Below are 14,034 nucleotides of genomic sequence, written 5' to 3'. Positions count from 1 at the left end.
AAGGGGGAAAAAATGAGAATCAAGACTTGCCATGTAAAGGTACATGATCCCAACAATGAATGTAACTGTACTGTATCCCTAAATGTACCAATAAACTCAATTAAAAAAAAAAAAAAGAAAAGAAGTACAGGCAGATCATATCACGTGTCACAGACGTGTTTCTTTATTCAGTGATAGACTTATAATTCACATTTACACTCATATATTAACATTCTTTTTTTATTTTTATTTCAGTATCCGATGATCACCCTCATGGTAAGATAACTGCTGGTTGAAGAATTTTTTTCTGTTTTTAAGCATGACCTTAAACCTCAAAATCTGAAGACAGCTTACAGAGAAAGAGTATCTACTTAACTTGTCGCAGAGTTATGTATTTATGTGGCCAATCCCCAAGAGAATAAAAATAATTTTTTTTCTGGGCCAGGGATTTAGCTCAGTGGTGCCCCCACCTGCCTCGCAAGTGCAAGGTCCTGAGTTTGATCCCCAGTACCAAAATAATAATAACAATAATAATTGATAATATTTTTCTCCTTTGATTTATATTAGCATCCACCAATTAAAACTGACAACAGGAACGAATAATTTCATTTCACTTAAAATTGACTTACTGAATGTCCATAAGTGTGTACTTATTATTTTATGCCCTGGGGATAAAATAGTAAGTACACAGTGGGGATAGACTATGGCCCACCCTTAAGAAATGAAGGATTGGCTTATGTTATTGTCGGAAAACACATTTCTAAATATACTGAACCTTGTACTGTAAGCCCAGTATCGGTTCCCCAAGAAGCAGACTATACACTTGTGCTGTGACTCACTAGGTTAGATCCTCAGCTACTTGCTGAATTTTCAGTGATGAACAACAACAACAAAAATCAACAAGATAACTTTCATTCACTCTCAGGACCCGCACGGCAATCACATCCAGCGGTGGGTGAATGAGAAGTCTGAGACTGGCATCGTGCAGCGCTCATTCCAGTTAATCCCAGAGCCCATCCTGGGCTGGTACACAATAACCGTGGAGACGGCGTCTAAGAGGAAGGCATTCCACTCCTTCTCAGTGGAAGAATATGGTAAATCCAGCTTTGGAAATGCCACCTGCTCATAAGAGAAACTTTAGAAAGTCCCCATGTTTTAAGGACAAGTTTACTAAATAGCCCATTGGTAAATATATGTCTTTTCCTTGCCTCTTTCTTTCCCCTCTGCTATTACTTTGGGATTCTTCACTTATTCTTATGTTCATACTCCAGTTAGTGGTTCACAGTTGTCACACAGTTCCCTGTTAACCGAAGACACCTATTTTATCTTCCCCGGTGGTGTCTGGAATTGAGTTTATGTGACAGTTTGTGATGTGTTCACACTCGGTTTATGTCACGTGTATGCTTCAAAGCGCTCTTTGTAAAAGGAACGGAGCGTTAGCTGTGTGAGGAGGTGTTCCGCTGATATTAGCCCATAAAGTCCCCATTTAAGTCTGGTGCCATCATTATTCCTGTTTTACAGCGAAGAGCCTGAGGCACACACTCCATGAGCAGAAGTTATGACTTTGAAATTCAAATCTCTATTTTTCTATCCAATCCCCAATCCAGCTTCTATACACCTCAGTGTCCTAATTTTTAATAGCACAAACTAACAAATGTGCATGATTTGTAAGAAGAAAATATTTGCTTTGTATGAGTGTATTTAGGTTAATAAGATACCATTTTTCTTTTTATTGACAGTGCTACCCAAATTTCAACTGACTTTGGATGCACCAGACACTGTCTTAGTTGTGGACTCCGAATTCAAAGTTAATGCCTGCGCCTCGTAAGTTAAAATTATAAACAACAGAATGGTGTATCCAGCCTGTACACGCCTGTAATTCCAGCACTTGGAAGGCTGAGGCAGGAGGATTGCACTGTGTTTGAGGCCAGTCTGGACTATATAGTGAGTTCAAGGCCAGCCTGAACTACAGAGCAAGACCCTGTTCCAAAAACATATACATGTATGTATATTCATAAATCAATATTACAAGAGGAATAAAGACAGGTAAAAAAGAAGCAAGATGGAATTGTATAGAAGGAAAGAGGAAAGGAAATTATGAACTTACATTGCTGATTTTACGGCTTCTTACCATTCATCAGTAATCATTTGAATATATGTTATAACATATGGTTTTAGGTGATAGTTTGACTACTGGTTACTGCCTTACATCATAAGAGAACACTTTTATACCATCTAATGCAGAAGCCACTGACTGCCCACAGGTGGCAACTTATAGTTCAACTAATTAAAATATAATAAATTTAAAAGTTCAGCCCCTCATCTTCCCTAGCCATAATGCATGCAATTAGTGGCCCCTGAATCTCGGAACGTAAACACAGAGCATTCCCATTGGATGGTATCGCGTGTTTATTCTGAGTTCTTGATGCATTCTTTGTATAACACATAACTAAAGAAGAAAGCCGTAGCTCCAACTGGATCATACGGAACTGGTTTAAGAGCTGGAACTGGATCCTGGTAGCTCCAGTGTGTTGAGTGGACATCAAGGGCTGACAAGATTTCAGGGCAGGCACAAGTGCTCCACTGATGAACAGGCAGCAGCCAATGGCTCCAGCTGCCTTCTCCTTCCTCTTGGCCAAGCTGAACAGCACAAGCAGGGCTCATGTAACTGGCCAAGAGATTAGAGTGCAGACATAAAGCTTCATCTCCTTTTACCTAATGTGACAATTAATTCTTTCCCCAGATGCAGGTCAAATCTCAAGCACATTTTCCTTCTCATTTGGGATGATTAAAGTTTTTAAAGTGCCCTGGTAATTTCTAATTACACAGAGAGTTTCAGGCTGTGTTTGCTTTAGGCTGTAAGTTTCTAATGACATAGAAGAGTAGAAGGAACACAGCTAACTTCATGAAGGCCCTGTCAGTTTTCACCTCCAGGGTCTGAGTAGCCTCACCCTACCTGGGTTGCAGAGGCAGGAAATTGCCAGTTGAGGTAGAAATATCTTTGAGAACTGTAATCCCCAGAGCCCACATATCTGTATACTACCCTACTAGTTTGGGTTGTGGATCAAATCCTGATACTTTTGCTGAGGTTGTATTGAAAGAAACCATTAAAGGCACTTGGGGACAAGCCAACTGGAAGCCATAAAACATAGACATAAATCAGTGAATTTTTGAAGATTCTAACAATTTATAATCAAAGTAGTAAGCAGTTCGTACAAGAGAAAACAGGTGAAGATCATCCAGGACACAAATTTAAAATAAATGAAATGTGTATATTTTTATATGAGTCAGTGGGGCATCTTTAAAAATAATCAAAAACTGGGCTGGGGATTTAGCCCAGTGGCACTGCTCCTGCCTCACAAGCATAAGGTCCTGAGTTTGATCCCCGGTACAAATCATCATCATCATCATCATCATCATCATCATCATCATCATCATCATCATCATCAAAGACATAAGAATTCAGCATATTGATTGCTAAAGGAAAAATAGGTAGAATGGCTGGCTAGAAAATGGATGAGGCTGAAGAGAGAATAAGTAATTTGGAAAATAAAATCAAAAAATTATCATAAAATGTAGCTGCTTTGCCTTTTCTATTATTTGGATTTTTAACAATGTGAATACATTTATGTACTTCTGTATAATTACAAATAAATATACTTTATGTTTTAAAAATAAAATAATAAAATAATATATGCTTATTATAGTATAGTTTCAAATAAAAAAGAAACTTAAAAAAGAAAAAATATTCCCCTAAAACTTGCCAATGACTGTTCGTTTCTTTTACTGTTAATATTTTTGTTTATATTGTTTTACACATGATCTTAGCCAAAAAGCCAAAAAATGCTTATATATTGTATTTTAATGACAGATTTATGCATTCTGCATGTTGTTTATTTCAACCTTTTAAAAAAAATCTATCTTGGCTTAGAGCCTTCAACTCAGGTTAGTCAGGATTATTGTTTAAATTTCCTCCAGAAAATAAGGCTATTTAAATGTTGAATGGTTTTAGATACAAAGATCTCAAAAACAGCTTATGCGGACTAGTGGTGACAGTGAGCTCTGTAATTGTACTGTTGTATTCTGCTGCCAGGTACACCTATGGCAAACCTATGGAGGGCAACGTGTATCTCAGAGTGTGCAGAAAATCTACTTTTGCTGGTGATTGCACACATCTCAAATCAATCTGTAAAAATGTTACTGTTCAGGTAAGAGGTGTATCTGCACAATCATAAATAAGATTCTCTTAACCTCAAATCCTCAGTTTTAATTTTTTTCAAACTTATAAGGGAAAGGATTTCCTGCAAAGATTCACTTTGAAGCTTTGAGAACCAGAATCAGAAAATAGGTACAAAAACACAGGTCTAAGATACAGCAATAACTTCAGTAACATTCATGCCACTTTTCTCTTTTTTTGGGAAGGGGTACTGGGAACCAAACTCGAGCCCTTGTACTTGAGAGGCAGGCAGCAGAACCACGGAGCTAAATCCCTGGCCCTATTCATGCCACTTTTAATCAAGCTAATATTTAGGTTATTTAGATGGCTGGCTGCCATCCCTACCTCGTGAACAGTGTGATTCCATTTTCACACACACAGTCACAGGGATACACTTCTACCTTCTCCAAAGAAGATTTGATGTTGCGGGAGGCAGTCAAACACAGCACCTCCAGCATGGGCTAAACAAATGCTCTACCACCAGGCCATATTCTCTAGTCCCCCTACAGGAGGCTTTGGGTAAAAATATGAGTCTTCCAGTTCTTAAATTTTAAAATTACGTTTGGACAGTAAGCAAAAATAACAGCAACTATTTAATAATAGTAATCATTTCTGGTACTTAGGAAATGGTTAGCAAGTATTAGGTGTTATGCTAAGCATATTGGATACCTGAAAAATAAATATGGTGAAAACCAGCAAACATGCAAATATCATGTGGGAATGAATGTGACTGGAGATCGGAGCGCTCATGCTGTGGATCCACGGAGTAATGGCTCAATGAAGACTCTGTTTTAAATCAGTATTGTAAGAGTTAATACTTATCAAAAATTCAAACTTTTGGAGTAAATATGTGAATTGAAAGTTTGAATTACAGAAGTATAACGGATGATTTTATAAAATTCATATTTAGGTAAAGCAGTCCCCTTAAAATTGCTTCTGAAAGGTTACACATTTTCTCTAAAACTATTACTTCCTATGGTGATTTTTATTTTTTTCCTTATTGAGTTTATTGGTACATTTTAGGTATACAGTACAGTTACATTCATCATTGGAATCTCGTACCTTTACATGACAGGTCTTGGTTCTCATTTTTTCCCTTTATCCCTGCCCTGCCTTCACCCACTTCATCCATCCCTATTTACAAGTACTTAATTTCCATTTTTTCATTTTCTCATGTATTTTTCCCCCTTTTCTCTTATTACCTTTCCCCTACCCTTCCCCTATGGTATTTTTTAAATATAACTTCTTTTTTATTGTTATTAACATTTCAGCTGGGGAAAGATGGCTGCATGTCCCAGCTTATTAGCACGGATGCTTTCGAGTTCAATCGGGAAGGGTACCTGAGTTACCTTGAAGTGCAAGCTGTCCTCACAGAGAGCGAAAAAGGTGACGCTCCCTAGGCGGGCAGACCCCGCAGACAGCCCTGTCTGCTGAAGCCACCTAGCGGTCAATCGCACAATGTTCCTTTCTCCCTAGGATATGACGTGGCCTTCTCAGGTCCAAAATCTGAGTGTTTCTTTAACTAAAACTTATTAAATGCCTGTGGTTGGGTAGATAAATATTAGATTCAAGTGAGACTAAACCAGAAGTCATAATATTAATTTATTGGTTTACAATAGGACTTTGTTTAGATAATGATATATTCCCTTTCCTTAACCATTCCACAAATAAATATAACTGAGAAATATACATAGTGATTATAAAATTCTAAGAGGTGCATAGAATGAGAACAACGGAAACAGAATATAGTTTTGAGAGAGTATTTTACCAGAAATACCTAAGGAAATACCTCATCACCAGGGATGTCTTTGTAATGACTAATTTCTTGTGAATCTCTGATCTATCGTCTCTCTTTCCCACACAGAGAAAGACAAATTCTATTTCTTGAATTGTACTTTTCTATTCCGACCATTTGCTTTTTGTCATGATAGGCTTTGTTTAACTCATGCATGTGATATTTCAGCAGAATTTCTCTTCATGAGATATTAAATGCCAATGTTTTTATCAATATTTGAAGTTTTGATAGTGCCTGTCTTGACATCCAAAGCAAATTATTTAATAAGCATTTAGAAGATAACTATTTGTCAAATTGAACAAAATAAACAATGCAAGAATACCTTACTGAATGATAACATATACATTTATAAGAGGGATATAGTAGGCAGCCATTAAAATATAAGATTATAGAAAGGTCAAAAACAATGTTTAAAACATAATATCAAATTACATATATTTATATATACAAATAACAAATTAATGTATATATTTATCTACATGCATAATCCAAACTATATTAATATAAATTACAATGTAAAAGTTTTAAAAACTTGTAAAAAATAGTTTAAATTATTAAATTTAGTTTCCTTTGGGATGTTTGATAATTTGTGTTAGTCTTTAAACTTGTAAATTTCTGGTGATATATGTATGTTACCTTTCTAAATGCATGTCTTGAGCAGAGACTTAAATGATTTTCAACAAATGATTTAAGAACCATGGAAAATTAATAATGTTGGAATGATAAATTGGATAATGTGTGGACAGCAAGAACAGCAGTTGAGAATGACCAGTTATTTGGATGTTTTCATCTTTATTTATTTTTCTTTATAAAGAGATGTCTGCAGAAGCCCAATTAATTATCCAAAATGGCTCAGGAAAAGGAAGCATTTGTACCAAAAGGGGAGTTTTTGAGGCTTATTTTTTCTGTATCTCTGTTTGGTTGTGGTTTGATGGTATTTTCCTGATAACAATTTACTGCAGGTGTTGCGCTCACAGAAAACAGCTACATATTCATAGACACATCGATGGTGAAGATGAGTTTTGAGAATATGGATCCATTCTACAGACAAGGACTCCCTTACTCAGGCCAAGTAAGAGAAGCAGTAATTCCTTCACGTATTCCTTTGTCTCTCGTTCATTCATCTACCCTCATTCATGTTTTCATTTACTTATTTATTCATCAATTCAACAGCTGTTTCCTAAGAAACGATGTTAAAAACTCTGTGCCAAGCACTGTGAAGTACTGTCCCACTGGTTTCACACCTCTGTTTTGGTTTATGCCTTTTATCAAGTTGTGGCTCTCAATAGTGGCCCATTCCACGCTAGAAATGTCCAAGACTGGGAAATAAATTATACAGTCTGCATCAGAATTAGCATTAGCATGGGACAGACACCACTTTCCCTACCCTCCTGGTGATCATCGTCTAACAGAGAAGCAGGTATTAGACAAACAATTTTACAGGAATTCCATTGTAGTTACGATAAATGCTGTGTGAGTGAGATTGATGCCCTTGGACATGGTCTAAAGCAGAGATGAACACATCCACTTCTCATACAAAATCCAGCAGAGACTGCTTGTGCGCAGGCCGGAAGCTAGGAATAGCTAAACCATTTTAATGATTATTTTTAAAAATCAAAGATGAATATGAGGCAGACACCATATGTGGCCCCACAAAGGCTAAAATACCACATAGATAGTCGCAGAAAGTGTTTGCTGAGCTCTGGACTAAATGGTCACAGAAAGCTTTCCTGAGAAAGTGGTATTTAGATTGACCCAAGAACACGGATAAAAAACTATAGAGGTGATGCCTAGACTAGATCTCACACAGCAATGGTTCTCAAGTGATCTTGTAACAGAATCATTGCAAGGACTTGAAAGAAATTCTAGTAATGGCCATTTTACAAATAAATTTAGGTGGAAGTTTGGTCTTGGCAAATTGATGATTTGATACATGATAGTTATACTTGTTAAGTAATTTTTTTATTGCATGCTAACTTTTGCATCTTCCTCTGTATATATTTTTGCTTGATACATCCCATGTTTTGTTACTTAAAACATAAAGTTGAGGAATGTTACACCAAAAAATAATTAAACTCTTTGAATATAAAACAACTTTCTCTAGACTGAAGGGATAAGCAGTCTATGTTCGGACAGTGTCATTACTCCAGATGATATCTTGGGCTCTTGTTTGTTTCCTTTAGCTTTTTGGTGCTATATAAAGCTTTATTCCGTATAAAGAGCATTTTATACAAAAATCATGTTTTGAGCCTTCCTTCTGTACTTACGCTACTGAAGATCTTGTGTATTAGTTTGATTTTTTTTCAGTTAGCATAGATTTCTAGATTGAATAGTAGAGATGATTGCAGACTTGTTCATATTTTGTATTCTTTTTTTCATTAAGTTTATTGGTACATTTTAGGTAATGCAATGTAATGACATTCATCATTGGAAATTTGTACCTTTTCATAATCTATCTTGGTTAGTTTTTCCCCATTCCCCTGCCTTCCCTGTATTTTGTATTCTTTCCTAATCAGTACTGTTAGTTTACTTACCTAGATATTTTTACACTAAACTAAAGCTTTAAATTAAGTTAAATTTTTCAGTATTATTCCCTTAGTAATTAACAAAGGTGCTCTTAAAATACTTCAGACTGGCATGGATACTGGTGTCTGCATTGGCAGGACAGTAAATGTGCCCATTTCTGAAGGGCTTTTGTAAGGCTAATGTTGCTTGCACTGGTTATTTAGCAAATAACCATGGCTTACCAGAGTAATTACTAAAACATATCAGGGAGCAAAATAAGTTTTGTATCTTAGAAAATTTGGTTCTACTCCAATATAGAGAAAGGACTGAAACAATACAGAAGAGAGTAGATAGGAGGCAACTATATTACGAGAAATTCACATAAAGCAACAACAATCAAAATGAATGAATATGATAAACTGGAAGCAAATAACATTTTATCAGCAATTAAGAACAGTAGGAAAAGAAAATCTCTAGGATACCCTGGGCTATTTTATGTCAGTGACTGAAAAAAAAATATTTCGGATTCAGTTATGTATATATGGCCCTTAGTTTCCAAACATCTTTAGTGTAGAAGAAATAGTTTAGAGTCACCAACGTACTCATGGCGTGTGTTACACACTCGACAGGAGTAGCTGAAATCATGCAGGAAATGCACACAGCCAGGGAGAAATGTTCACAACAGAGTGTGGCAGAGTCCATCAAAAAGTGATTTTCAAATTTCCTAACTACTTCAGCAATGTGTTCTCTTCCCCTGTGCAGATTAAACTGCTTCATCCCGATGACTCTCCCATTCCAAATGAAGTTATCCAGTTGCACTTAAAGGACAAAATTGTGGGCAACTACACCACAGATACACATGGCATCGCTCAGTTCTCCCTGGACACGTCTAAGATCACGCACCCTAACATCACCTTGAAGGTGAGTCTCCCACAGGCAAGTAGAGAAAAGCAAGCAAAGAAAAGGCCTTGGCTAGTCAAGGTCTAGGTCTAAGCTAAGTTATATGCATGGAACAGAAGTGAAAATGTGCTGTGAACCTAGAGTGTGAACAGTTAGATATTAAAGCATTAGTCATTAAAATAAAGGAGAGAATTGCACTATTAATTCTGTAAAAACGAAGGATGAAATACATATTGAAGTGTGTGAAGGAGAAACAATGAAGGAAAACAACACTGGACTCTCACTGTGGAACTAGAAAGACAACTGCATCTCCACACACAGAAATACTTGCAAAACGTTATAATCTGTTTCCGTGGAATGATGCAAAGGACTTCTCTGAGTACCTTCAGTGCTAAGCTAACCTACTCTCCATAACTGTTGGAGACCAGAAATTCTAAAATATTTTCAAAGGATCTCCTCAGACTTGGGTATTGTTGACGGTGAATGACCATGTGTAGAGGAATCACTTTGCTGTGGTTCACAAAACCTTTTTCATGTTGCACCAGAACTCCTTGTTACTATACAGTCACCTTCTGCATTCACAGGTCCTTAGTGTGAGAGTGACAGAGAATGACATACACATGCATGCTATTGAAGTTATAATTTCGGTACAGACCATAGAAAATATTTAATATATTATTGATTTAAGACTTGAATAAACAATAAATATAAAACCCATATAGCAGTCTTTATAACTAGAGAGTGGCTGTGAACAGGGTTAGAGTTCATGAAGAGTGGTCTTGAAATTTTCCTGTAGGGATGGAACAGCACTATAAGACCATCCTATCAAATATTCTTTCACATATTCTCTGCCTTCATCCAAGTATAACTGCAAATTTGATTCTCTGCCTAGGCCACCTACAAGGCCAATGAGAACTGCCAGGCCCGTGGCTGGGTGCTGCCTGAATACCCTAAACCAGAGTACTTTGTCCGCCGGTTTTACTCCAGAACCAATAGCTTCCTAAAGATTGTCCCCGAGAGGGAAGAACTGAGATGCAGCCAGCAGAAGCAAGTGAGCGTGCACTATGTCCTCCACACGGAAGACCTGGAAGATAGAAGCTACACAGTGAGCTTCAACTACTTGGTGAGAAGTGAAACTATCCCTCCACACCCAAAATTGTTTCTTGACTTTCAAGTTTCTTTGAATTTAATGTAAATCTTCTTACCCACGTCATGAAAAATGTCAAGGTATGCACGTTACATAAAATTTTATAACTGAAATTCCTATCCAAAAACAGAAAGAAAGCTAACAAGGCAGGTATTTGCTGCCATAACCCTAACCAGCTCCCCCTTCTCACCAGCTGCTCCCATTTGCACATAGCTCAAATCGAATCGCCATTCTGTGTGGTACTTTTTTAAATCCATTAAGCTCTAGGGAACCTAAAATTTGGGGCCTAATTATAGTTGTTAAAAGAATTAAATGAACTAATATGCATAAAGCCCAGTTCCTGGCAAGTGAAAGACATTAAACATTAGTATTTCTTGTAATGTGTGTTACTGCAGGTTCATCTAGAGGGATACACAGTCCTTCATCACAACAGATGAAGATGGTATAAAATTACTGAAACATGGGTTAATTCAGTCAAAAGCAATTATAAAATGATTTTCATACCCCTGATACTACCTTAGGACGTGTGGCAATGGTGTGTTCAACTGAGTAAGGTAGAATGACATACGTACAACAGATGAAACACGTGTGGCCCCTAGGGTGACACAGCAGAGTGAGTTGTGAACTAGTCACAGCGTGACGATGGTGCTTCTCGGGGTGTGGTCCCCGGGCTGGGAATGTTAGGATCACCTGGCACTGGTGAGAACTACAAATGCCCCAGCTCCATCATCAACCTAGAGAAGCAGAAACTTGGGGGCCACAGCCCAGCAGTCTCATTGTCCTCCTGGGGACCAAAGAGAAGCCCGGAGAAGTGGTTCTCTACCAAATAGCACAGAAATTCTGCTGCATTTCAATGGCTCTGACGTTGCCATACTAGTGGATGAGGAGCGGCACACTCCTGAATGAAGAGCTGAGCATCTTAGTCTTTCTAGAGACACTCGGACACCTCCCTGATTTCATCTCCTCCTTCCACACTGCTACACCCTTGCTCATCTTACTGTGCAACTGAGCTTTCTCTGCTCTGATGACGCTTTTATAATTACCACCCCTGGTTTCCCTCTTAATGATAGCTCAAGGCTACATGTGTTTCCTAATAGAAGGAGAGAAAGGGTTTTCTTTCTTTACTTCTCTTTCTTTGCTTCCTTCTCAAATCTAGGAATCTAGAGTGATCTTTCTCAAAAGCAGTCAGGATTATTTCGATCCCCTAATGGAAATGCATCTGATAACTTGCTAAGTCTCAGAAAATAAACCACAAACTCCTTTTCTCGGTCTGCTCTGCAGCCACAAAGCCTGCCTGGCTCATTCTGCACTATGGTGCTGCACACTTCTGCCCTGCAGACTTGGGGGCCTCTCCTCTTCTTCCACAAGTTACGTGGATGCACAAAATCTTCTTCCCCTTTTCTCCCACTGCTCCCCGAACTGCCTGCATCCTGTTTTTCTAGTGGATTCCTACTCATCATTCCTAACAGGAAATGAAAATTTTAAGCCCTCAGATAATTCCACATCTATTTTCCATAATGGGCTTACTGGGTTCATTTTCCCTTATCAGATTCTGTGCTTCTGTCTTTTTGTACGTGGTTGTTTGGAAGTCGCCTGTCTCCCCTGTTATTCTCAACCCTCTGTGACCCTGAGCAGTGGCTCTTGTGGATCCGTCATTGTGTTCATTTGCCTGGCTTGTCACACACCCCAGAGGGGACGTTCAGTCCAATGTTCTGGCCTAAATGAATGGAGGCCTAACGAGTTACATTGTTCCGCTTTTAAAGGGTCAGCGTAACTGTGTGCCTGGGTGATTATAAGTCCTTCTATGGGCCTCCTGGTCTGTGAGAAGAGCTATCTTCTTATTTTCAGAAGTCAATGAGTCAACATCTAAATGTCCTCAGAGCAGTGCCTGGAAATCTCATTCACGATGAGCTTCCTGTCTCTGTAATGTTCTAGTACCAAATACAATATTTTGCAACTAGTTGGGGTTCTGTTTGGTTTTTTGGTTTTTGGTTTTTGTTTCTTTTCACTGAATTAATTACCAAGGTTGGCTTTGCAGAGAATCAAAGTTATTTCAGCAATCTGAGAAACACTAACCAGAGTAAGGTTACTTGCTCTACCAATTTCAGGCTGCCTGACTTTATGAAAATTTTACGGTTTCTCCAAGTCTCAGTACCTTTTTAAATAGTATTCAAAATCTTAGCTTAAAACCACAGTAACTTTCTTAACAAATTTCAAGTCTCCTGCCTGCCCCCTGGAGACGGTAAATAAATTGGGATGTTTTAATGCCTTAAAATATGAACAAAAAACATATTTTTCACAGAAAGTTGATCTGTAATATAGACCATTAACTTGTTTTACAGCAAATGTATCTATGACTCCTAAATTCTCTTAAATATAATTAAAGGTCCCATGCTCATTGACAGGTACTGAGAGTACAAGAGCAAACATTTTTATTGTGTTTTCAAACTACAGAACAGATGAACCACCTAAGTTTATAGTTAAATGAACCTTTTATTCTAGTCCCTAAACTTTATCATATCTTTATTCTCCTAGGTGATTTCAAAAGGTGTAATCGTTCTTCATGGGCAACAGAAAATTGAGATCAAGAACGGTGGTGAGTCTAAAACCTTTAGCACAGGATTTAGTGTAAAAGTAATGCTTTAACTGAAGTATATTTTACATTTTTTTAGAAGTCCTAGCCTTTGCTTTTTAGGACTTTTGCTACCTCCAACCATCCCTGGACAATATATAAAGACATATGAATAGAAGGTACAATGCCAAACCAAAAAGAAAAGTCCCTTAACAATGTGCTAATTAAATTCAAAACATTATTATAAGAGAGACTCCTTCTTCCTTCCCTTTCTCTTTTAAGAAAGACAGTTACATGGTCTTACTTTCACACAAGAAGAATTAAAACTGAAAACTTTAAACACTTCATATATTAAATTTGGGGGTTGGGTCTTCGTGGCAGGAGATGCAGGTAGCTAAGAATCCGGAGGAGAGACCATCAGCAATCTCAGCATGGCGTCTTCTTGGCCTTTCATTCACAGCCACGAAGGGCGTATTTTCCATTCCTGTAGAGGTCAGCTCCGAGTTGGCACCCTCTGCAGTTATGTTGGTTTATGGCTTGCATCCTGGAGGAGAAATGGTTGCAGACACCACCAGGTTCCAAATTGAGAAATGCTTCAAAAATAAGGTGAGGAAAAGAGAAAAAGTAATTTTTTTTAGGTGAGTTCAATTTATTAGAAAACTAAGGAGAATTTCGAAATGTGTTGGGCTTGTACCTCTATTTTTCTGTGTTGCCAAATGGGAAATAAAAGAAAGCTACAGTGGGAAAGTTAATATGCTGGATGACTTAAAAAACAGATTGTAGCACTCACTTGGGATGTCTTCCCCGTCCTTTTAAGTGGTGGATTCAGTAAGACACTAAATCACACAGAAGCCTGTAAAGGGTAATCTGAAAGGTTATTCTCCCATCTGGTTTTCAATCTCTTCACACTTTTGTTTATT

The 14,034-nt window shown here is 37.7% G+C and overlaps 1 protein-coding gene across 1 annotated transcript in view; it reads left to right on the top strand.

Moving 5' to 3' along the window:
* The window catches only part of LOC104850730 (ovostatin-like), a 52,263-nt gene that overhangs the window by 10,003 nt on the left and 28,226 nt on the right, over positions 1-14,034 (top strand). Inside the window, exons 5-14 of the mRNA XM_010607794.1 lie at positions 235-255; positions 905-1,073; positions 1,719-1,803; positions 4,073-4,187; positions 5,467-5,581; positions 6,953-7,062; positions 9,258-9,416; positions 10,288-10,518; positions 13,078-13,138; positions 13,575-13,720. Coding sequence (XP_010606096.1) covers positions 235-255; positions 905-1,073; positions 1,719-1,803; positions 4,073-4,187; positions 5,467-5,581; positions 6,953-7,062; positions 9,258-9,416; positions 10,288-10,518; positions 13,078-13,138; positions 13,575-13,720 — 1,212 coding nt within the window. The remainder of the gene's footprint in view (positions 1-234; positions 256-904; positions 1,074-1,718; positions 1,804-4,072; positions 4,188-5,466; positions 5,582-6,952; positions 7,063-9,257; positions 9,417-10,287; positions 10,519-13,077; positions 13,139-13,574; positions 13,721-14,034) is intronic.

The sequence above is a fragment of the Fukomys damarensis genome, unplaced genomic scaffold (genome assembly GCF_012274545.1).
Source record: "Fukomys damarensis isolate Sample0158 unplaced genomic scaffold, DMR_v1.0_HiC HiC_scaffold_19, whole genome shotgun sequence".
Taxonomy (NCBI): domain Eukaryota; kingdom Metazoa; phylum Chordata; class Mammalia; order Rodentia; family Bathyergidae; genus Fukomys; species Fukomys damarensis.
This window is presented reverse-complemented; position numbering and strand designations above follow the sequence as displayed.